The 26,882-nt window shown below is 37.1% G+C and overlaps 1 protein-coding gene across 5 annotated transcripts in view; it reads left to right on the top strand.

Moving 5' to 3' along the window:
• LOC150085990 (protein GUCD1) overlaps positions 1–26,193 on the top strand; it is a 272,649-nt gene extending 246,456 nt beyond the window's left edge. For 2 of the 5 annotated variants that reach the window (XM_090373638.1, XM_090373640.1), the window contains one exon: positions 25,878–26,191. In XM_090373638.1, coding sequence (XP_090229764.1) covers positions 25,878–25,969 — 92 coding nt within the window. In that variant the 3' untranslated portion in view covers positions 25,970–26,191. Of the gene's footprint in view, positions 1–9,539; positions 9,560–25,877 lie in introns of those variants that run through there. The other 3 variants (XR_016546950.1, XR_016546949.1, XM_090373639.1) reach the window with 3 other exon arrangements.
• Positions 26,194–26,882: the final 689 nt, after the last annotated feature.

Raw genomic sequence — 26,882 nt, forward strand, 5'->3', positions numbered from 1 at the left:
TTTTCCACCAGGCATAAACATTGTAAATACAGATTAATTTATTAAATTTGTATTTGAGAAATCAAATACAAATTTAATAAATCTTTTCATATAACTGAAGAAGTAGCTTACCTGCACACTATGCATGGAACAACAGTTTTTAAATTCTGTACAGTGGGACCAAGTGATGATGTTACCAACAGCAAATTCTAAGTGGGAAGCATTCAAGGAATTAATAATGGAAGCTAATAAATGTTTCATACCTATTAAGAAATATTGTTCAAGGTTTAGGCCTAAATGGTTGTCAAATGAACTAATGAGACTCGTGGCAGAAAAGAAAAATGCATGGGATGCATATAAATTATCAGGTGATACAGAAGCCTATGATATATATATAAGCTAGTCTGTAATCAAGTCACAAAGAAGGTTAGGCAGGCGAAGACAGATTATGAGAAATCTTTGGCAAAGGATGCTAAGAAAAACAGCAAGAATTTCTTTACTTATATAATGCCGTTCTCTGTACATGCTCAAGAAAATCTACATCCTTCCTAAAATGAGGCCTCCAGACCTGCACGCAGTACTCAAGGCGTGGCCTGACCACTGCCTTATACAGAGGGACAATCACCTCCTTTTGACTGCTAGCAAAATTCCTATATATCATTGACAAAATTAGAGTTTATATCTGAGCAATGCAGACAGGCTGCCCTGGCAGCCTGTCTGCATTGCTCAGATATAAACTCTAAAAGGAAAGGGATGAATCTGATTGGTCCACTTGATATCGATGGTTCGACTGTTGATGATCCTGCTCAAATAGCAAACAAACTGAATGAATATTTTACATCTACATTCACACGAGTTATTAAGGTTGGAAAATGCCACAAGGTTATCAAATTGTGACAGGGTGCTTAATGATTTTGTAATAACTAAGATTGGTGAGGGGAACGAAGGGATCCTCTTACCCGGAGAGGCTTAAGTTCTGCAAATTGCAGCACCTGGAGACTAGGCACCTGCGAGGTGATCTGATTGAGGTGTATAAGGCCTTGAATGGGTTGAGCACGCTGAATTCTGATGGGATTCTTCCACTTGTTCAGATTACGAGCCTAAGGGGGCATAAATTGAAATTGAGGAAGGGCAGATGTAGAATAGATGTGCAGAAATTTGCCTTTAGCCAGTGGGTGATTAATTGCTGGACAAACTTCTATCTGTCATTGTGGAAGTTGATAGGTTAAATAAATTTAAGGAGGAACTGAACAAATATTTAGAGGGGATTGTTTTGTAATTTTTTTTTTATTTTTTTTTTTTATTTTGGCTGATGCTGCATAAGCTCATACATTTGCTTTCTTACATCACATGCCACTACTACTACAACAAGGGAAGATTTATATGAAAAAAATAGTGCCTTTAAAAAGCTTGAATCTATCTATATAATATATACAACCTGGTATGGGAAAGAGCATTTTTAAAATTGAGAGAGATTCCAATTTGTTGAAACATACTGGGCATTTCAGTTAAAATAAACTGGGCCTATCTTCGTTATTTTTGGTTTAGGCTGTTTGTCTTCCAGACCTCTTTTTGTCATGTTGAATTTGATGTTTAAATTGGAAGATATTACCATTTAGATTTTAAAAATTCTATTCCTAAATTTAAATTCTGACTAAACAAATGCTTTTTTCTCAGTGAGAAAGTAATTCTCCATCCTCGGTTTAGTCTAAAAAAATATCAGTGTACTTCTGAAACAAACGTAAGCTGATTTTATTTGAAGGCAAAAAACAGGCAAACACAACAGTTGTATGTGATGGTTGCTTTTCAACAAGCACATTTAGTTGTGCTGAATATCTAGTTGTACAAGGACAGTTGTGTTGCACCTCCTCTTGCAAATAATGGTAAAAGAAATAACATTCAAAAGAATTATTTTAAAAGAATTCTAGAGTGGAAAGCAGAAATTTCATGAAATAGAAATTTAAGGTAAAAAAAAAAAAAACATGAATGAATATTTCAGTACAAAATTTGGCCATTCTAAGATCACTTATCAATAATGTTCAACAACATTGTATGGTTACTACTCCTATTTCCACAAATTGAAGGTTATTAATTTGTGGGAATAGCAGTAGCAACCATACTGCTGATGTTGTTATTAATTACAATAGTGTAACTAATGATGACAGCAGCAGATTCAAATAATTTTAATCTTATTAACAAAACAGATCTATTGTCACATATTTGACAATAGATATGTTTGTCAAAAACGGCCTCCGTAGCCGAGTGGGCAGGAGCGGGAGTGCAGTAGCACACGCTCTTTGAGTAGACCGGGGTTCAAGCCCCTGACTGCTGAATACGGTCGATCTGCCAACCCGCACTGGACCAGCGTGGCGGCTTATGGTCCATTTCCCTCAGCATGAATTGTTGAGGAGGCTTCCATCCTGCAGTGGGTTGATAATGGCTGCACTTTACTTTTTTTTATGTTTGTCATATCTATCTGTTATTAACATAATACATAGATATAACAAATAATTCAAATAATTTATATCTTGTTTATATAAGAGACTGTAGGCAGCAGTCTATAGAGATTATTAAAAGAGAGCCAATATGTGCTTTAAATATTCATAAACTCGACGTGGCATCCCTTTGTCACAAAACCTTCAACCTATGTAATAAATTAGAATGAGCATTCTTTAGAATAACACTATTAATTTCGGTGCATGCATTCTTTCTTTCTTTCGAGATAGTCTGAATTGTTGATGGGTATTTTACACTTTTCCTTTAACAAAACCCCAAAAGAAAAAAGTTGTTTAGAAAAAAAGTTTGAAGGGGTGAGATAGGGAGAACATGGTGGCCAAGACATCTCCCCCTCATATCATATACACTGGCCTTTTAAATATGCAATATACCCACTATTGTTTTGCTACAATTTTGTATAGTGGGATGCCATTGCACTAGAATCAAAGATATTGTCAAGCTTCCTGGTTTATGGAACTTTTTAACCAGTTAAATAAATTAATGTGAAGTAATTCATAATATATTACCTTACCTTACTATTAATATCTGGACTTGTATTTCTGGTTATTTGTATTTCTACAAATAACCTTTATTTACAGGAAAACTAATAACATGTGCAATGGTATCCCAACACACAAAATTGTAGCAATATAATAGTGGGTATATTGCATATCTAGTTTCAGTGTCACTCTCCACCAGTTTTTTTTTTTTTTTTGTAAATATCCTCCAATATTTTCTGTCATTCTGCCTTCAAAGCAGTAACCAATTCAGCTGTTTTGTGGGCTGTCTCTCCACATACACACATGCTCGTTGATTCAATCCATCCCAGAAGTTCCCTGTAGTGATTGAGGTCAGGGCTCCGGATTGGCCAGCCAAACTTTCCGACACTCAAATCCTCAAACCAGTCCATCACGGTCTAAGCAATATTACATGGAACATTGTCCTACTGATACAAGTATGGACCTTCCCAATGTGCTGCCACAATGTAGGTAATGCATTATTGTCCAGGACATCTAGATAGACTTCAACATTAATGGTATTGCCCAATACAACAAATTGACTCAGGCCAAACCACGAAAAAAAAAAATAAATAAATAACCCCAGAGGCTCACATCTGGTGAGTATGGGCTTGGCACACCCAGCATTTCGAGCTGGATATCATCATTCTTCTCTTCCTTGGTGATTCCCTTCTCTCTCTCGGTAACTCAGGATTTTTTTTTTTTTTCTTGGCTGGTGCAGCAAAAGCCTCAGGCTTCCTTGCACCATATGGCTAATAATAATAATAATGATAATAATAAAACAGCCACAGACTATCATAGTGCCTCCAGCCAATTCAGTCAAGATGATACACCCAGGCATGACCATCAGACTGATAGTCCATGTACCATGGCTCATCACTTCAATGCACAAATTTCTTTTTGTCTACAGTCCAAGAATGCCAAGTTAGACTGTGTATGGCATTAGTCTGTATGATTAATGGTTTGTGGATGGAGCATGCAGCAACCCATGTACTCTTATTGGTGCTGACGTGTTCCAATTGTCTCACTGGGGACCCGTGTGTTGCAACAATCAACCTGCATAACAAGCAGACGATTCTTTGCAAGGCTCTCCTGTCATGTTAAGTTTCTGAGGTATCCAAGTTGTTTCATTGACAGTTTCATGAAACAACCTGGAAAACCCCATTGAAATGTCATGTACTGATTTCTTATGTGCACACTATTATCATTCTACACTAGAAGTCTGCTAACTATGCCTATCAATAGCAGCATCTTGCATTCACAATAATACTACTGTCTCCTCAAATGCCTACAAGCATATTTATAGTTGTCTGACGTGTGCTTGGGTAGGATGTGACCAGTTATCGGTAGAAGGGTATCCAGATATTAATGATAGGGCAATGTATTAAAATTACAGTTACTCAGAGCGAAATGGATACAAAAGTATAGATGGTAACAGGTTTAATAACAGGAAATATACATATATTAGATTAGATACATAAAGCTTTCGGTTATCTAGTTAACCTTCTTCAGTTGATATGAAATGACAGTTTCATATCAATGCTATTGTGCACGTCAAAAACGTAAGTTCAATGCTTTAATTAATGAATCCCATCAATTTCGTCATCAGCATAATACCCCTTCCGCAGGTTGCACAGATTTTGTATTGAACCTGAGCAACAAACAATTATCTACAGAACAAATAGACCTATTGACTCTGGGTATGAAATTTGCTGTTCTCCCAAGAAACCCACCGATCACTGATATTGCCTTAGGCGTAGAAGCGTGTTTAACACACTTCCCTGAAGATGTGGCAAACGCAATTCGCCTAAAAACTGCAGCAGTTCTACACCATGCTCGCCCCGCTTCTTCCAATCTCAGCCACAAACAAAATTTCTGCCCTTAAGACACCGAAATGGGTTTCATCCATCGTCATCCTACCGGCGGACAAAGGACGTCGAACAGTCATAATGAACCACGCAGATTATGAGACAAAAGCCTTGCTGCTCTTGTGGGATACTTCTATTTACAAGCCCTTAACCGTTCCCCCCATCAAAGCCTTGGAACGATGGGAGTCAAGAGTGACCATCCTCGTCAACAGCTGGCTCAAACAAAAGAAAATAACAGAATCAACACATAATCACCTCCGTGCCTCCGGTTGCCAGATCCCACAATTTTACAGACTACCAAAAGTACACAAAGAAGGCACACCACTAAGACCCATTGCATCCTGTTGTGGCTCACCGAGTTACGAATTATCTAAGTTTGTCTCAAGGCTCCTTTCTCCCCTAGTAGGCAAGACCACCAACACCGTCTCCAACAGTAGTGAGTTCATAGAAAGGATCTGTACTATATCCATCTCACAAGATCAGGTTATGGCATCATTTGATGTAGTTTCACTTTTTACCTCCATCCCTGTAGAACTTGCCATCACGTGTGCAAAACAACTCTTAGATAATGACGAAACCCTTGGCAGCAGAACCAAACTAACACCAGACGATATCTCCACCACCCTCAGACTGTGCTTAACAGGCGGTGCAATCATGTTTAACGACTCCATTTACCAGCAGGTACATGGCACAGCCATGGGTTCCCCAGTTAGTTCGGTCACGGCAAACATCGCGATGGAGGAGTTAGAGGGTCGTTGCATTTACAGACGTACCAGATCCCATTGCCTTTTGGTGTCACTACGTGGACGATGTGTTCGTAGTTATCCCCAGAAATTCAGGTTACTGAATCTTAGCCCACCTCAACTCTCTGTCACCTTTCATAAAATTCATGATCAAGCTAGAATCGAACAACACCATACCATACTTAGACACCCTTGTCCGGCACGAGGGCACATGCTTGAAGACAACAGTCCATCGTAAACCTATGTGTGCTGGCCAATTTACCAACTTCTGATCAGCACACACACACGCGTAGCCATCTTCTTGCCACTGCACGAACCTTACTAACTCGTGCCTGGACACACTCTAGCTCTGTAAATGAGAGGCGCATAGAAATCACTAAAGTCAAGGCAGACCTTACGAGGTGTGGCTATCCCATCAATACCCTTGACAGGTGTGACCTACAGGCACGCGACCAACAGAAACATCCAAGGTGGTGAGTCAACCACGAGCGCCTTTATCCCATACTACCCAAACCCATCACAACAGGTCTGTAGAATCTTAAAATCACATGGGATAAAGTGTGTGCAACTCCCAGGCAGGAAATTACGATCCCCCACCTCCAAAGTGAAAACATCTGTCCCCACCCTACTACAAAGCGGATTGGTCTACCGCATCTCTTGCCGTGACTGCACTAGCTGCTACTTCGGAGAAACTAGGATACGGCTCGAAAAACGCCTTTCCAAACACAAAAGAGCGATCTGCTTAGCGGATGTGGAGCACTCAGCTATCGCCAAGCACGTCTGGGCAACCCACCACGACATAGACCCACACCGCGATGTCGTGATTGTGGATAAGTCCTGCCATTATCTGCGGCGCGCCTGGTTGGAATCGTTAAACATCAAATGCTCCAATACCTCAGTGAACAGGAACAGTGGTTGTCAAGTCCACCCTATCACCGAAGCAACGATCCTGTCCATTGATAAGTGCTGGCCACGTCCACATACATCACAACCACAGGCTTCAACCTAAAACAATTAGCCACGCGCTTCACGTACCAGATTGGCAGTACACACCTCCATTCTGTCATTTCATATCAACTGAAGAAGGTTAACTAGATAACCGAAAGCTTTATGTATCTAATCTAATATATGTATATTTCCTGTTATTAAACCTATTACAATCTATACTTTTGTATCCGTTTCGCTCTGAGCAACTGTAATTTGAGTAGAATGAATCCGGAGCGCATAGACATCTTTAATCATAGGGCAATGTATTTCACCCTAGTCAGTGTGTCATCAAGAAAACTGGGCTGACAACTTCATCTCCCCACGTGCTACACCATTCATTAAGAGACCATCTCACCAGAGAGAGAGGTTTTGACAGATAGGAACTCAGTAACAGGAACTGTTCCTTCCTTTGGTGAAGCTGTTTTGAGTGAAGGTGACCATGTCAGTCCACAGGATATTGCTGAGGAAACTGGGATTTTCTTCTATTTTGGTTCAGAAAATTACCAAATGCCAAGCATTTTGTATCTTCACCTTCATGCAAACCCTTGTTTGCTCATGGTGATAGGGATACAAAAGGAAGGTGAAAATCAAATGATAGGGAATACAGCTCCTTTTGAAGACTCCTCCAAATCTGTGTGCGTGCACACATTCGTGCTTGATCCCACATACAGAAGAAGCTTCCCAGACACTGCTAGTTGAATGAGCACACGGTTCTTGATTAGACCGGGGTTCGAGCCCGTCACCACCAAATACGGAGGATGCGAAAAGGTCAGGGAATTACCACCGCATATCCCGGCACAATATGGCCTTAGTTGCTAATGCTTCTAAAAACCAAATAACAATAACAGCTAGTTGAATGATAGGAAAAAGACCAGATCTTTCTCATAAACATTCCAATTTCTATACACATCAATATTGTTTTGTATGCCTTACATTTCTGGTTAGCATAAAGCGATTCATGCCACACATAATCATGCTAGGTGATAATTGCAGCTTCTGAGGATGTCTCTTGGAAAATCTTGATGCTGCTCTAGCATTTTGGAAGTATTCTCCATATAGTAATACCATCTCACACAGTTCTACAAATGTGCATGTGAATAAAGGGGAAAAAAAGAAGGTAAACTGAAGCCATTATCAATCCACTGCGGATGGAAGTGTCCTCAATGAATTATGTTAAGGGAAATGGACCATAATCTGCCATGCTTGTTCAGTGTGGGTTGTCAGATCAACCATATTTAGCAGTCGGGCTTGAACCCCTATTTACTTAAAGACCATGTGCTGCTGCACTCCCGCTCCTGACCACTTGGCTACGGAAGCCTTAATAGATACCAAGAAATTGTACTTCTAATGAATTTCAATTTATATACAAGGGATGTTCAATAAATTATCTACCTAAAGTTCTTCCCATAGTTATATTTCAATGATTAATGATTTATCATGTTCCAACATATCTCAACTTGAATCATACTAATTTTGAACCTGCTATTGCTGCTGTAACAGAAAGAAGGAAGATGCCTGTATAAAATTATGGATTTGCTGGAATTGGAGCATCATTCAGTCATGAAGTTTCTCACAGCAGACTTCTGTAAAGAAGGAAATGGGCCAAAGACCATTCATGAAAGGATGGTGGTTGTGTATGGCAACATTGCACCTTCATAGTATCAGGTGAAATTCTGGTCAAAACAATTCAAGTGAGGTAGAGAGACAATCAAAAATGATCCATGTCACAGGAAGGCCTGTGACAGCAACCACTCCAGAAATGTGGCAAGCTGTAGAAATCCTTCTGCTGAATAACAGACATTTAAAGGTGTCCCAAATCTCTATGGAATATGACATATCCAGAATTGTTATGGTGATGAAACATGGGTTCATCACTGGCATCCTGAGACCAAGCAAGAATGAATGCAATGGAAGCACAAGGGTTTCCCCCCACCCAAAAAATTTTGGACACAACTTTCAGCTGGCAAGATTATGGCCATCGTGTTTTGGGATGCTGAGGGAATTTTGTATATTCACTACTTGGAACACAAGCAGACAGTCACTGGGGAGTCATGCATCCCTACTGTACAACTTGGGATGTCATAAAGGAAAAATGCTATGGAATACTTTCCAGAGTGTGCTGCTTCTTGGGTCTTTGAAACAGACAACCCCACATTTAAATGAGACATTACCTCTTTATTTCATACTGTGGTTTACATTTGCTTTCCAACTACACTGCCTTTAAATTATTATCATTTAATTATTATATGATGTGCCATTCTTTATGTGGAATGTTGCAAATTATTTGTGTCTGCTGTTTTATTAGTTACATCATTATTTTTAGCTTGTGGAAATAGCACCAGCCATGTAATGTTTTGAACATTACTGATCTTTGATAACAAATAGTCAAAATTGAAAACCACCAAAATATTCATTCTCATTGTCATTTATCTGTTTTTTTTTTTTTCTTCTTTTCTGATAATGAATTCATTATTGCCATTCCCCCCCCCTTAAACTTCCATTTCATGGAATTGCTACTTTCCACCCCAAAAATTTTACTGTACAGAATTTTTTAAAAATAATTCTTTTGCATTTTATCTTTTTTGTCATTATTTTCAAGAGGAGCCACGACACATGCTGTTTGACACAGCTAAACACACTTTGAAGTCACTCAGTTTGTCATTTAAGAAGTGCACATATGATGTTTTAGACTAAACAGAGAACAACTTTCCCATTGAGAAAAAAGCAGTTTATTGGGCAAAATTTAAATTTATAAATTGTAAAATCTAAAAAATAATACATAGTCCAATTTTAACATCAAATTATAGTAGTCTGACATTAGCAAAAAGGTCCAGACAACACATGGCCTAAACTCAAAAATAAGCAAGGTGTACGTTAGTTTTGAAATGTGCATTGTAGAATTATGGAAAATCAAGTATTGAAATAAAAACTGATTTTTTTATTTGTAGACCACTGTCTCATCAGCTTAGCAGTGCATCCACTTGCATTATAAATGTAATTTTGCTACAAGTTTTTGAAAGTAACATTATTATAGTATCTTTTGTCAGTATTTATTTGATGTGAAAAAATATAAATATATATTTTTATTTCTATATTTGATGTGAAAAATATAAATCTATAAATTGGGGGAGGGGACAGTTCACCTAAACATCATACAGTCAGGCCTAGTGATTAGTAGTTACTAACTCTAATTATTCTTTGCTGGACATCATTCAAATGTGTAGTAGATGTGAAATGAGAATGATTGTTTGTATATAGATGCATTGGATACACAATTAACTTGTTTATAAGTATCTATAAACTAGTACCAGGCTATATTGTTATGTATGTACTAAAATTCATTTTCCACTATATACTTTCCTAAGTACAGAACACTGGAGTAACATTTACATAGGTGCAACAAGACTTTCTGGACACCCTTTACTTTTGAAAAATTGTGTTTTGGAAAGCTGCAGTTACAAAGAAATAACCCTTGATGTAGATATAGAAGAGCTGTGGGATGAAGCCCCCCCCAACCATTAGTGGTACTACCTTGAAGGACTTTTGTAGTGCAGATGACTTCTCGTTGTGAAGCAACACATTAACAGATGTGATAATAAAGATGGATTACACAGTTCATAGAAAATGATATTTCAGCTGCAGAAGCTGTCTTGTGTTTAGATATTAATATTATTATTATTAGCCATAAGGTGCAAGGAAGCCTGAGGCTTATGATGCACTAGCAAAAAAAAAAAAAAAAAAATTCTGAGTTACCCAGAGAGAGAGAGAGAAGTAGAAAGGAATCACCAAGAAAGAGAAGAATGATTGATATCCAGTTCAGGACCCTGGGTGTGCCAAGCCCATACTCACCAGATGTGAGCCCCTGGGGCTATACAGTAGTAGAAAGTATTTTGATGTTATGAGGCATATATATGCCAAGAATGGTGTACCAGATAAAATGGATTTTCTTGAAGATTTAATTACACAGTATGGAGGAAAGAAAAAATAAATTTATATGAATTATTAATTGATTTAAAAATGAGTGAATTTGAACATGTCATATGTTTACTTCACATGTGCATTTTGCTATCGATTTATTTTACACTTTACTATATTCATCTGTTTTGTTGAAGGTACTTTTATAACTGTTTTCATCAATCCCTTTCAGCTTTGTTATTATAAACAGGGCTGTGCAAAAAGCTTCAAAAACTATACAAGTAGCTGCATTTATGAGAAATGGCCTGTTGATTAAGAGTCTTAATATAATAGTATTAACCTCGCATTATAAAACTATCTAGTGAGTTGCCAAGACATTATAATACTAATAAGTAGTGCAGACAAGTAGCAAGGAGGGTCCGTGTTGTCCTGTCATTTATTTGTCAGACAGTTGCTTGTGGAGTTAGGAAGATGACATTTCCACTGTATAAGGAAATGGAGAGGCTGTATCAGGAATAACCAGGTATGGAACCACAGTTAAAAGAAACAGCTTCTTTAGGTTAAAAGATGGGCAATACCCATAGTGAGATTGGAAAAATGGTGCCCATAAGGAGAAACTTTGAATATGTGGGCTGCAAGAGCTTACTTTAGAGGAGTTTAAGATTGGGGTTTATAAGACTCTGAGAGGAGATAGTAGCAAAATAAATGAAGGTGAATTTTCAAGGTATAAAGCGATGCTCATAATTCTTTCAGCAGTTCATTTTCTGCAAGAATTATGGACTGAATTGTATTAAGTTATCCTTTATGCTTAGAGGGGAACAGGTATCCTGTGTGTTATCAGACACTCAGCCTAAAACACTGATGGATTCACTATTACAGAAGATTTAGGAGAAGTCCGGTTGGCCTGCCTCCCTAAAATCCACTCATGCACACCTTCTCGATGATAAGCCCTGTTACGTCACTTAGGTGGCAACGAACGTGTAGAGTGGTTCTCTTCAAGAAGACTGGTCAGCGTGAAGAAGAAAAGACCAAATCCTCCAGCATATAACAGCAATGCAAAACAAATGGCCCTCAGTCCCCAGCAGCTTTCACTGTCCCTCTTACGGCAGCGAGAGAAGCAGAGGGTGCTAAGAATCTCTGGGTACGACCAGGCTGCCATGCATGGAAACTGAACTTGGCCTGTTATAACGTAAGATCACTCATTGGTGAAGACAGGATATTAGAGCTGGAAAAGGAATTAGAAAATGTGAATTGGAATATCATCGGTTTGGCTGAAACAAGAAGAAGAAATGAATCACTTATAAGTTTATCAAGTGGAAATCTGCTGTACACCAATGTAAACAGTGAAAGGAGTGAAGGTGGAGTTGGCTTTCTGGTCCATAAAGATTTTAAAAACAACATTTTGGAATTCAAAAGTACATCACCAAGAGTGTCAAGACTAATACTCAAGATTTCTAAGAGGTACAAGCTAAAGATTATAATGATTTATGCACCAACATCGAGCCATGATGATGAAGAGATTGAAGAAATATACACCAAAATTGAGTCTTCTAGATGAGCAGAAAACCCACTACACTATTATTATGGGGGACTTCAATGCTAAGGTTGGAAAAAGACAAAACAGCGCAGAAACGGGAACTATAGGAAATTTTGAAATTGGTGAAAGAAATGAAAGAGGTGAAAGACTTGTGGAATTTGCAGAATCTCAAGGACTGTCAGTAATGAACACTTTTTTTTCAAGAAAAGGGTGAACAGAAAGTGGACATGGAAGAGTCCAAATGGATTCGACTTCATCCTCACTAACAGAAGATATATTGTGAATGATGTTACTGTCCTGAATAAGGTAAATGTTGGAAGTGATCACAGAATGGTAAATGTACACTTGATATAGATGTAGGAAAGGAAAAAACTGACTTGAGTAAATAATACAAAGGTCTTTGAGATAACAGAAGAGGAGAAAAAGCAGTATGTACTGGAACTTAAGAACAAGTTTGAGCTTCTGCAGACTACTCAGGACCAAGATATTGACGAGGAATATTACAACTTTCTGAAAGTGTTTAAGCCCAAGAAACCTATAGGGAAAAAGAAATCCAAAGAAGAAAAAATTAGTCAAGAAACACTTGTCATGATGAACTGAAGACGACAAATGAAAAGCAAGAAAAACACTGACAGGGAGAAAATTGAGTATACTGAGTTATGCAAAGCCATTAGAAAGAGACTCAGAGAGGACATAAGAAGATTTAACACAAGAAAAGTAGAACAAGCATTAAGGGAAAACAAAGGATTTAAATCAGCAGCCATGAGCAGTAATACAGAAAGACAAGTGATACTGAAACTGAAGAATAGTGATGGTGTACTTATAAACAGCAGAGAAGGCATAATTCAAATAGCAGAAGACTACTATAGAGAATTATACAAGGAGCAGTGGAATGATGCCAGCAGTGGGGAAGATGGATTGCAAAGTAGCAACACATACGACATACCCAATATTCTTCCTGATGAGGTAGAACATGCATCGAAGAAAATGAAGAATCAGAAAACTGGCAAGGCTCTTCACAAAGTGCATTAGAAAAGGTGTGACGCCTAAGCAGTGGAATAATGCAATCATAGTTTTGCTCCTTAAGAAAGGAGATAAATCAGAAATTAGAAATTATAGACTAGTTAGCTTGTTATCCCACATCTACAAGTTGTTCACAAGGGTCATTACTAACAGATTAGAAAGAATACTTGATGAGAATCAATCGAAAGAGCAAGCTGGCTTTAAGACAGGATTCTCAACTATGGATCACCTTCACGTAATATCACAGCTAATGGAGAAAGCAAATGAATATAAAACACCATTATGCCTGGTATTTGACACCATACAGCATAAGGCAGTATTTCAGGCACTGGAAAGACAAGTCATAGATACCCCGTATATTATGATTTTGAAGAAAATATATGAGAGTGCTACCTCCTTTATTAGACTAGAGAAGGAAATTTAAAATTGAGAAAGGAATTTGACAAGGAGACACAATATCTCCGAAGCTGTTTGCTGCTGCCCTTGAGGAAGCTTTCAGAAGATTAGACTGGTCGCAGAAAGGAGTCAATGTGAACGGAGAGTACCTAAACCATTTACGATTCGCAGATGACATTGTGGTCATAAGCCACGATCCCAAAGAATTAAGAGGAAAATCTTAATCAGTTATGCACAGTTAGTAAGGATTTTGGATTAAAGATGAATATGGCTAAAACAAAAGTAATGATGAACAAGTATGCCACAGAAAGGGAAATAATGATTGAAGGAGCAGTAATTGAAAAGGTGGAGTCATATACTTATCTGGGACAAGTTATTAGCTGTAATAATGATAAATGGCTGGAAGTCAAGAGAAGAATAAATTTTGGATGGATAGTATTCAGGAAATATAGTGAAACTTGGGCACTCACCAAAAGAATGGAAGAGAAGCTGAGAACTACACAGCGAAGGATGGAACGAATTATATTGGGAATCAGACTGTTAGATAAGAAGAGAAACACATTGATTAGGCAGCAAACTCAAGTAAAGGACATTCTTATCAAAACTAAAGAACTAAAATGGTCTTGGGCAGGACACATAGCTCGGAGACATGATGACAGATGGACTAAGAAAATAACAGAATGGTACCCAAGAGGAGCTAGAAGAAAACCTAGAAGAGAAAGGTGGAGATGGATAGATGAAATTCACGAGTTTGTGGGTAGTAAATGGATGGCCAGTGCTCAAAACAGAAGGAACTGGAAAGTTGCTGAAGAGGCCTTCATCCTGCAGTGAATTGAAAATGGCTGATGATGATGATGATCCTTTATGCAGCAAGTTTTTTAATCATTGGAATAAACTGTCTCTGTGGGTAGTTGAGGTTTGACAGCTTGTTAGAGAAGCAAGTACAATAACTGGGAAACACTTTTTTTTTTTGTTTTTTGTACTGATACAGCAAAAGCCTCTGGCTTCCTTGCAGTGTATGACCAACAAGTTCAGATTTACTGAGGTGAACTGGTGTGGTTGCTCCAGGACAAGGTCTTGGGTGGGGGGGAGATTGCACAGAGCCTGCGTTGTGCAACAGCACCAGAGGCCCCCCAGACCACCTAAATCTGCCACTGCCTCCCAGATAGCTATTTCAGGTGGAAGGGCAATCATCTACATTGGATGCTGCTTATCATGATCACTTCGGTACACAAATCATTGATAACAATAAACAAAGAAACAATAATGCAGCTGTTCAGCACTGTTTATTGATTCAGAACAGAAATATGTACATAAAGAAGTGGGCAGAAAGAAAACATTGAAATCAAGCAATATAAGATATTTTGACTGTCCACTTTTTTTTTTTTTCTTCAAGAAAATCATCAATAAAAAACTTTTTTTTTTTTTTTATTGATTTTACATGAAACTTGTTTCTGTAAAACCATAAAAACAAATAAAGAAAATATTAAAATCAAGTATTAAAAAAAAAAGTGATTGGTAGGAGTGCAGGTACAGTACTTTCATGGAATAAAAATACCTTAAACAATACAAACTGTATGAAGCAGTAGGTGTGTCGGAGTTTAAGATCAAATTGGGATGTTATGTAATCACTTCCACTGCACTTGCATAAAAAACTTGAGGCAAAAAAGTGATAATAGAAGCTAAAATGCTAATTACAGTAAACATCATTTTTTTATATGTATACAATCTGATCAAGACTTCAGAAAAGTGGAAACATTATACAAAGAATAACCTTATCTGTGATCACAATAAGCTGCATGCACTGTATTTGTCCACAAAATAACCATTTGTGATTTACTCAAGTAGTGAGAGATTGTTTGTTCTGTTTACCAATATTTTCATTTAGAAAATGCAGTCCCCTTGACGTTGGCACTTGTTCATGGTGAGGGGACCCCCCAGTGACACACTGCTGGGCTTCTAGATTAGCATCACTGGGATCTCACAGCCTAGGTTCTGCTAAAATCAATGGAATCCTGTGTGTTTGCCAGTGACTGTGGAAATTCGGAAGGAGGATCCTGGTGGTTGAGGGGCCCAGGTAGGATCAATCGCCTAGTGGGCTTGCCTGCAAGGGTCAACCATGTAAATGCCATGCCCCTACCCTCATGGTCTGAGGGACAGGATTTGGGCTAGCAGCAGTGCAGGTATGGTGTCTGGGTAGTGGGCATCTCTTTGGGCTCCGTGGTGGGTGAGGAGCCAGGGCACTGAACCAATATTAAATCCTCATAAATATATTTCTTCTGGGGCCCCAACCCAATCCCTATCTGAAAACTTGACTATTGACCTCAATAATGTCACTTCTGCAAAGAGACAAACTGAGATTATATTAGGTCCAACACCTTGTTCCTGATAATTCACTCCAAAAAAATGTCACCTTTCTTTATCCAGAAGGGTTAGCAGGCTCTTCTAAATCTGTCAAAACGGCTTCAATCAGGCAACATCCTGTACAGACCACAAGTGACATTCAGAACAGCTCCTCCAAGCGATATCTATAGGGGTAATGTCCATCACTGTTACCCCTCACAAAACGTTGAACTCATCCTGTGGTGTCATCGCGGAATGGGATCTTATGGATGTGATTGAAGAGGAAATATGTTCTGATTTAAAACTCCAAGGAGTGATAGCTGTAAAACAAATATCCATGTGATGGGAAACATCATACTGACATTTAATTCATCAACGTCTCCTAATTAAATCAAAGCTGGCTATATTAACTGTCCAGTCCATCCATACATACCAAATCCTTTATGGTGCTTTAAGTGCCAGAAATATGGATGCTCACAAATGGCCTGTCGTGAAGCCCTTGCATACACTTGATGAGCTGCAAAGCCACAAAACCCACCTGCATTAACTGCCGAGGAGAACACCCTGCTTAATCACAAACATGCCAGAGGTGGAAAGAAGTAAAAGAAATTCAGACTTAAGGCAGAGCTGAACATATATCAGGAGGCAAAGAAAGCAGTGAAACCTATAAATATAAGCAAACCCACCCATGTACAGAAGGTAGTGGAGAGATGTTCCATTGGAACTTAGACCGAAATGACCATTCCACCAAAAGAGTCATTCACTCCCATCGCACATTACCTTGTAAGTTCAAAAAAACGTGCACAGAATGACTAATCAGCTGCCACTCCTATATCCGTACCTCCTAATACTCCACCAGTACCGAAAGAAGTTACTGGAGAAAAGACGCAGCCCGAAATACCCCGTAGTTCCCAAGAAAAAGTGGATGTTGAGGAGAAGGAGGTACCAGATGATTCAGTCTTGAAACTCTTTGCGGAGAAGGAAATGGACACGGGACAGTGTCCATACTTACCCAAAAAAAGATAAATCAAAGACTGACAAAAGTAAGCCCTCAGCATCTCGGAAATTGCCTGATGGATCCACCAAGCCAAAATAATGGCTAAACTCCTACGATGGAATTGTCGTGGATTCAAGCAACATACCAATGACATCAAGACCCTCCGGCAGAAGCACGAACCAGTGTGCTTTTCAATGCAGGAGACTTACCTAAAGGCAAATGATGATCCTGCCATACATAACATTGCAATTTTTCATAAGGATAGAATTGCAGATGGTCTTTCAGCCTTTTCTATGTACAACCAGCATAGAGGCTGTTGTAATTTGCCTTACAGTGGGATTTTTGATAACCATCTGCTCTATTTATTTGCCACCTGGGGCTGACATCATCCAGAAAGACCTTGATGATCTTGTAATGCAGCTGCCTCCCCCTTTCTTATTTCTTGGAGATTTTAATGGACATTATACCCTGTGGGGTATTGCTAGTATTAATGGAAGGGGATGAGTCAGAGCATATGCTCAATGACAATGACCTTTCCCTTCTAAATGTGGGAACTAACACTTTCCACAAGCCTACCCGTACGTTTTCTGCCATTTATCTTTCTATCTGTTCCCCTTCTCTACTCCCTTCACTCACTTGGGAAGTGGAGGAGAACTCATATGGAAGTGATCGCCTCCCTGTGATAACCTGCTTACACAGTGAGAGACTGTCTTCCTTTTAGGTTACCGTGGTGGAAGATTGATCAAGCTGACTGGAATGCCTTCCAATGTCTGGCAGAATTTGACATCACTGCAGTCACATACATCATAGAAAATATCGTCCAAGCAGCTGCAAATGCCATTCTGAAAATATCTACCCAGTTTCCACCTTTTTCCAAACCACCGTGGAATGCACAGTGGTGCCATCTGACACAAACACAAACCAGGTGCCATCTGACACAAACAGGTATGTTTGTGTCAGATGGCACCTGGGATTTCTCCCATCTCCACATGCACAGAAAAAAGGCTCAAAACAAAGCATGAGGGATATTGCAACGATATCCTACCACAGCCAACCTTATAGCTTTTAAAGGTGCATGAGCCAAAGCAGGCTATTTGCTGTCAGAGTCGAAACAAATCATGGATCCATCTCACATCATCAATTTCTCAATTGGTCTGGGATAAAATATGGAAAATGAAGGGAAAATACACATCCTGCACTTCCTCAATCCTAGATTATAATGGGTGCCCTACTTGTGACCCAACTGCAATAGCTAATTCTCTTGGGGAAACATTCTCTGCGACATCTTTGTATTCCCGAGAGTTTCTGGTACCGAAACATAAAATTGAAAAACAGGCACTTAATTTCACATCAAATCACCTTTATTCCTACAACAGGCCATTCACTATACCGGAACTGAAAAGAGCTCTCATCTTTTCTAGGGCAAGTGTTGTTGAACCAGATGGCATCCATTATGAAATGGTTAACCATCTTTCACCAGACTCTGTGGATCACCTGCTCCTTCTATATAACAGAATCTTTACTGAAGAGCAGTTTCCTGGATGCCTGCCACAAGGCAATCATTCTTACATTTGCCAATCCAGGAAAGGATCCTGAAATCCCTACTAGTTATCATCCTATTGCTCTGACCTTTTGCCCAGTGTGTCTGTGCAGAATCCTAGAGAGAATAGTTAATTTTCATTTAATATGGTGTTTAGAATCAATTGCCCTTCTCTCTATCATCCAGTGCAGCTTCTGAAGGAACCGGTACACTCTGGACCATTTTATTAGACTGGAAACATCCATCTGCAATGCTTTCCTAAAACATCTGGAGAAAGCAATGACAGAACTTGGAGATTTGCCATCTTAAAAGATTTGTATAGCATCTGTCTTAGAGGACATCTTCCTGTGTTTATTAAAAAACTTTTTAGCCAATTGGTCTTTCCAAGTTTGTATGGGATCCTTGCTCTTTTTGCCAAGAGGTGGGAGTACTGCATGTATCAGTATTAAGTGTCACGCTTTTCATCATCAAAGTAAATGCTATTTGACAGTAAGATATATATATTGTACTGTCTTAATTATTTCCCCCCACCCTCTTTTTTTTATAAGACCTTAGTATTGCCAACTGCAGTTTTGCCAAATGTGGTACTTTTCAGAAAGAACATATATTCCACAGTTAATGAAGAGTCCCTTGTAAATTGTTAGAACATATTTAAGTTCATAATTAATGTCCATATTTAATGACAGTAGCCTTTCTTTAATTCTAGTGTGTAATGGCAGTAATTAATTTTCTTTAAAATTAACTACTGCGATTATGAATATGGTATTTAATTTATTCATTTATTATATAACCACTTAAGCAACAACATTCAACCCTAAAGAACTGTTATTAAAGCAAATCTTGCAATGTTCAGTAGATTATTTAATGGCTGTGTCAACTGCCTTGAATTCATAATTCAAGGCAGTTGACATTGATTTATTGATGTCAGATTCCCCATCTAGTTTCTAGAATCAAGCCAAAATTCATACCATTAATTAAGAGTTTGCTAAGACCACTTTGTGTATCACAGATTGTCCTGAATGCCTCCTTCCAGATGAACTTCCAAGCAAGTAAGGTTGGAAGATTGTTTTTCTGAACCACTAGATTTCTCCTGTTCCTCCTCTCTCTCTATTTTTCTAGTCTTCAATTCCAATCTCAGTTCCAAACCAAAACTTTCTCTCCTCAGACATATTGGATTTGCATTTTGTTGTGATATTAATATTAAATAATTTATTGATGTAATATAGTGAATTATGTTTTTGTTTTATTAGTAAGACAGCTCAGTTAATATGCTTTTCTCTAACTACTTCTTGCATGAGTGAGATCTTCATAAATTGTTGTGCAATGCACTGTTTTCAACATGATACAGTGAGTTGCTAAATTTTATTTTCACAATTCATTTTTTTCCCTTCTGTTTGTTATTTACAAACATTGCATTTTGTAAAATTTGAGAAACAATTAAATTAGAGAAAGCAAAGGTTTCATTAAAAATTGTATTGTTAATTGCGCATACAATTAGCATTCACTGTCCTCTAAACGTACTGGGACACCTCACACTAAAAGTATCATGTTAAGTAGATGGCAGTACTTGTTAAAAGGAGAATATAAAAAGTATCCACACTTAATGACAAGTGGAACAAGAAAAAGACCTGGATTCCTTCACAATAGGTGTAATAGCAGGTTGAGGCATGGTAGTGCACTTGACATAGCATTCCAAGTAATGAGTTTCAGACATAACTAAACCAGTGTGTATTCATTGCTGCATAAGACTTCATTATGTTGAAAGTAGGCCTCACCAGTTTTATATAGAATTTTTTAATTATGCTTTCCAATTGCTTCTTGATACCATTGATAAATTACTGGAGAAAATCAGTAACCTCTTCTTCCTTTTGCTGCTAAGATGAGACTGAAAACAAATGGGGGTGTATTGGAATTTTTTTGTGAAGAAATGACCTGGCCATTTACATTGACAGTTTGAGAATATAGCTCTTCCTCAAAACTGAGGAAAAACAGGTGCTTTTTCTTAATATCTCAGTAAATATAAATTTATCCCTTCTCTGCTTACATGAATGTGATGGGTGTGTTTTTTTTTTTTTTTTTTTTTAAATTTGGAAATAAAATCAAATATTCCCATGTACTTACCCCAGCAGTATTCTCTAAATGGTTATGCAGTATTTTTTGTTTTTAGGTTTGATATACTATGAATTACAAGAACTGTTAACTTTATTTCTTAATTATATATGCCTTAAACCTATCTATGCAAAAAATCAATTTTTTCGTTTAACATTTAATGGGTGCTAGGTAAGCAAAAGAATCTGTTTCTTGTACTCAAGCCCCATATGTGGTGTCTGTAAGGCACAGCAAGATCTAATTTTGCTGGCTTCCATGAAACAAAATGCAAACTAGCAAAAATATAATTCATTTGTGTGTCATTTGGCAAATGCCACATGAGTATGTGTTTCAATTGGGGGGTGGGGGACTGGCCTTAAATTCTAAAAAATACAATAAAAACATTACTGGTTTTTCTCTATTTAATATTTTGTAATTTACTTTAACAGATCATAATTAATAAAACAGCATTTTCAATTTGCTAAAAAGGTATCTCACTGACATCACACTAGCATATTTGTTCCGTTTGGGCATGAGTTGCAGCACTATCATCTAAATGGTGACATGTTTTTTTTTTTTCAGACAAAATTTAGCAGCTTTATAACATGGAGATCAATAGAGCTTTTGGCTGAAACATTTGGGAATGTAATGAAAGTGGGGTTTTTTTTCCCCCATTTAAAAAAACGTATAATGTTTTATTTTTATAGTACACAGTTGTTTTTTTTTTTTTTTTTTTTTTTAAGCTTTCTGTTCATTGTTTATAATAAAATAAAGAAATACCATTTAGGATAAGAAAATTTAAAAAGAAACTACAAAAATATAGTACTGTATTTTATTTTCATAGTGTTGTTAATGAGAAACTTTTACACGTGCTGTAAGATACCAAAAATTTGAAATAGTGAATGTGTGCGTGTGAAATTTTATCATTACATTCATAATTTAGGTTTTATGCATCATTCAAACATGGCCATGTTATAAATGTCGGAAGGGGTTTTGTGGTGTCAAAATCAACTTGTGTGGCCACTTAAGTTACAAAGTATTTTTTTTTTTAAATGCATATCATAAATGGTATCACAAAGTATACTAATAAGAACTAAAGCAAAGCAACTTTCATGAACAAAAATATCTAAATATGTTTCCATTTAACTAAAAATAAAAAAATCTCTACTCCCAAAAACTAAATGTTCCAGCCTAATATGCTGCTGGTTGTTGACAATGAGTTTTGTCATCATCGCTCAACCATGAGTGAAAAACAGAAGTTGTAATATGATGAACTCTATGAATTCAGCAGAAGATACAAACCTTTAAACTAGGAATTAACTCTTTAAAACTTGACCACATGATTTGTTAAAAAATTACATTCTTAACATCTTTTTCCTTTAACAATTAGATTTCATGCAACTCAATATCTGTGTTTTCTGTCAACTGTCCACATTTAGCTGCAGAAACCAAATCTCTGTGGCAGGATTAAGCACCTGTTGCTGACATGTTATGGATGCCACGCAGGAGTCTAGACAAAAGATAGATGCTTTGGCTCTCCTGGCATCTGTTAAATGCCAAACAGAAAAATTGTCTCGTAATTCATAGTATATTGGAAAATACCATGCTTGGTAGAAAATACTGCTGGGCAAAGGTACAAAAGATTTGATTTTTTACAAAAAAAAAGTTTTAAAAAGTGGCATATATCAGACTGCATAATAGCAGTGGGAAGTTAATAATTGGAGATATATCTGGATTCCTTATTGAATCCTGTCATCAGGCCTAATCCTAAAAGATTTGTCAGCTATTTGTTATTTTAAAGGGCAGAAGGCCTATAAAGTTAGTAAAGCCAAATCTTTCCTGATTAGGCCTGATGACAGGATCTAATAAGGAATCCAGAAATGTTGCTATTATTAAATAGTTCTATTATGCAGGAGTTTAACTTATTTTATGTAAATAATTTTTATACAATAAAATTCACTTCAACAAATCTTGTTTTACTAGTGTTATTTACATTTAAGTAATTCATTTTCCATTACTTTTAAATTAAAAGACAAAAATTAGGAAATATCCAAATAAAGATTAATGAAAATATTTGAATTTCATAAAAAAAAATATTGAAAGAATAGATTGAATCATTGAATGAGAGTACAATAGTATTATGCACTAAGGTGAAAGATACATGTTTGGTCTGATATTCTCTAGACTGAATCAATATATATATATATATTTTTTTTTTATATGAATACCCCAAAAACGAAGTATTAGAACCTGTAGTACTTAGTACCATGCATGGGTTGAAAAAATGAAAGAAACTACTTGTTGACATTAGGCTGGAACTTCTGTAAATTGTAATTTTCAAGAAATACACATGAAGGACGGTTGTTCCAGAAAACAGAAGTTGAATGAATAAATAAGGTTCTGTGAGTTTTGAAGTTGGACAGTAAAAGGTTGTTGATTGGTTTTGTGGCACGTGTTCAGGCTGCTTTGGAAGAGAGAGCAAGAGTTATAAAAGCCAATTCAGAACAGTGCCCATAGAAGTATCTATAAAAAAGGCATGCAGCAGGAACAAAATCTATGAGACAGAGTGGAGAGACTTTTTAGAGATAGGTTATTAATTGACCTAACTGACCCTTTTGAATGGAGTCTAGAAGCCCGAGAGAGGTTTTGGAGTCACCATACCAGATGTGGGAACAATATTAAATGGTAGGACAGAGTGAACAGCTGTTTGGAAGAAAAGTAACTCTGAGAGCAAAAGAGAATAAATCCTGTTTTTTAGATGCAGAGGAAGTAATATTTGTAATGTACTTGTGCAAAGAGAAATTAGAAATAACAGTAATCCCCAATAGAGATATATGATCTTACCTGGAAATCAGAGTGTCATCAAAGATAAGCATAGAAATAGAAGTCAGGAAATCAACTAAGTTATCTTTGCCCCACCTGGAGATCAGCATTTAAGGAATTGGTAGTGGATATTCAAGAAGTTGAATCTTTTTGTGCAGGGGAAGGTAGAATGCAATGTGCTATCATCAGCAACAAAACTGTGGGTAGGATTTCTGGTCAATGGAAGAAGTTCATTAATATACAAGAAGAAAAGAGTGGGAGAAATAAATGAACATTTGGGAACATGAGCATTAATGGAAAAGTTTAGACAGAGAGCCATCACCTGCAGTGAGTAGTCAGAGGGAAAACTGGATACCCAATTACAAAAAAACAATTGGCAAACCATAAGATGGAAGCGTATTTAGAAGATCTTAATGCCAACCTTGATCAAAAGCATTTGAATGTCAAGAGTAACTGCTTGAGTTTCACCAAACTTTTCCATTGAATTTGTCCATAGATAGGTAACATATACAGACATATACCACCAGAGGATCGACACTGACAGAATCCATACTGGCGATCATGATCAGATGGAAGGCCTCTAGATAGTTTGAGTTGGTAGTTAACTGATTTCTGCATTACTTTAGAAAGAGTAGAAGTAAATGCAATGGGAGGGATTTGTCACCCTTTTTTAGGACCTGGATATGAGCAAATTTCCAAGCAGAGGTGAAAATTTTTCACTTTCTTAATCTAAACACCTTTAGATTAAGAAAGTGAAAAAAGGCAACACAGAACAATAGTAAGTTCAAGAGCAGAGGTTTTGAAAACAAGTGTAAAAATAACATCAGGACCTCTTAGCATCAAGATTGTTCCAAGTCCTTTTGATGGAAGAGAACAGGAGGCTTTGAAAGCAGTGTACGGGGAATGGTAGGAGGTGGCTTACCAAGGTTATCAATACAAGAGTTGGAAGAAAAGTAGGATGCTATCAGATCATCTTTATCTTTGGCTAAAGTGGCATATTGAACCATCTGGTTTTGACAGGTGGAAAGAGAGATTGGCAAAAGTTGCAGCCAATAGCATTTGCCAAGAGACCAGAATGCTCAACTACCATTTGGACTGATTAATAGCTGCTCTACAATTGTTGAGAGCATTGGTGTATATATATATATATATATATATATAAAGGATTCCATTCCTACAAGAATAATTTCACTTACATGATCTGAGCAAATGTTGACATCAGAAGATTTAAAATAGTCCAACCAAGGAAAAGAAATCTCGCAGATCATCCCATTTTGCATTCTTGTAATGCCAAACTAGAAAAAAAGATCTCCAATAGTGCCTTTCTCTAATTTGAAATGGCCATGAGAGAAAGGCTCTATTGGAGAAAAGACTATCACCAAGTTGTCATCTGAGGTGCCTAGAGGACCACTCACCTTAACTTAAGTGTGTACATAACAAAAAAGATCAGGAATGTTTGGTGTGTGATTAGGATCGTGAGGTATTTTGCTAGCAAGTAAATAATCTGTGTGATGTCATTAGTAATTGAAAAATCCTCAGCATCTGACTCAGGGATCCATGTGGCTAGAAAAATCGAAGCCAGCGAGTTGTGAATATTAAAATCACTTAGACAAATTACCTTGCTGTTAGGAAAGTCAGACGGGAGAAAGTCAAGTTTCAAAGATAGGAAGTCAGAGTTCCATGTGATTAGTGGAGTGGGAGAACAATAGAGGCAACAGATGAATTTTATAGAATTAGGTAGAAAGATTTTAAGCCAGAGATCGAAAAGAGATTTCAGATCGAATTACTAATTCTCTGACAGGGAATATCAGAATGGACATATGCACAAGTACCACCTCTGAATCAAAAGGAATCATAAAGCAAATAATTTGGCAACTGAGATGAGCAGTGGTTGAATCAACCGATAACTGGGATTCTGTCAGAAAAAGTACATGGAGTTTACTAGACTGTAAGTGGAAATGGACATCATTGAGATTAGAACTGAGACCGTGTATATTTGTGAAATGAATGAGAAAAGGTTGGTGGGGTTTAGATCTTTTTGCAGATAAGTTTGTTCTATTAGTTTGAAATACATGGTGTATTCAGTAGTAAGAAAAGTAACATGCTTATGAAGTAATGAAATTTTTGGATATGGCTTACAAATGGTAGGAATATAATCAGCCCCTTGACAATGCCCCCCCCCCAACATACCCACTACTCGGACTCTCTCTAGTCACTATCTGGCAGGGTAGTGGCAGTGAGATTATATACTAGCTGATCCGGATGCCTCCTAGAAAGTTACCAATAGGATCGGTCTGGTAGACTCTAGCAGCCAGCCTAGGAACACCATTTTAGAACTGTACCCTCAAAATGTAAGGAAGATTGGATCTTGGAATGATGTCCTTCATAACCTCAAAAGGCTTCAATCATGCTGCATGATGGAAGGGGGTTTGCTGGAGCTTTTCTCTAGACACTAAACATGGGTTCCAATAAGCAAAGTGGTGTTGAACTGTTTGATAGAGTCATCTACCACCTAGTAGATGGTGGTAGATGACTCGGTATGTTAAAAGTTATACAATATGTTAAATGTTATCTTTTTAATTTATATAATATTTTGTAGTTAATACATTATTTGTTTATTATAGGAGTATGTAGTATGCCATTTGAAGCATTTGAATTAGCAAGGAAGAGCTTTGGAACTGATGAGGATATCATCTTTGTGTATAAACACTCTTGATTTTTTTGTGAATTTTTTAAACATAAAACTTTAAGATATTCAGGTATTTTCACTGTAGGATTATCATAGAGTAAAAATAATTGATAACATCCGTCTCTTTTGATAAATATTGTAGTAGTGTTTTATCTGTGATAAACAAACACTTTGGTCATGCTTGTAGGAGAATTGCTGTTTACATGATCATTGTATTTCTGAATCCATTTACTCCTAGGTAGTGCAAGACTTTCTGCTAAAAGTCAATTGTAATATCTGTTCAGGAGATAAAAAAAAAATTGAGTATTAGTGTCAGAACGTTAATGTAAAAGAAAGTAATAAAAATCAGATGTACAATAGTAAACCTGAAACCAATGACCATATCTGAAACTGAATTATACTGATTTTTTTTTTAACTGGATGTATTCTGGTAAGATTAAATTATTTAGTTGAAGATAGAAGCTGAATAATAAACCAATAGTTTACCAAGCTGAGTCCATATCTTTATTTCTCTTGACATCTAACATCCAGAGTTCTGAAACATTTAAAAGCTCAATTGGACAGTTTGCATAAAAGAAAATGGGCAATATATAATATGAAGATTTGTAAGCATAAAAAAATTACTAGTAAGTGGCATTGCAGTACTTATTGCTATTAATAAAAAATAGTATACCAGTTTCTTAGGAAAACAGAATTTCTGTGTATTACTTTGCTGAGGATTCAGAATTGTTTAATAACGGTTTCAGTGTAGTAAATTAACTTGGAAAATGTTATGGGATAATTACTAAGGCCACAGTGATCTTATAACAATGCTTTATGTTACAAAAGAACAACATGCATATTTTAGATTGTTGCTAAATTACACATAAGATAAATATAAAATAACCATTCTTTTGTTTCAAGCTTTTACTAATATATGGGCCCTTTGATGGAAATTAAA

This window comes from Mastigoproctus giganteus, chromosome 5, assembly GCF_048544385.1.
Source record: "Mastigoproctus giganteus isolate SK-2022 chromosome 5, ASM4854438v1, whole genome shotgun sequence".
Classification (NCBI taxonomy): Eukaryota; Metazoa; Arthropoda; class Arachnida; order Uropygi; family Thelyphonidae; genus Mastigoproctus; species Mastigoproctus giganteus.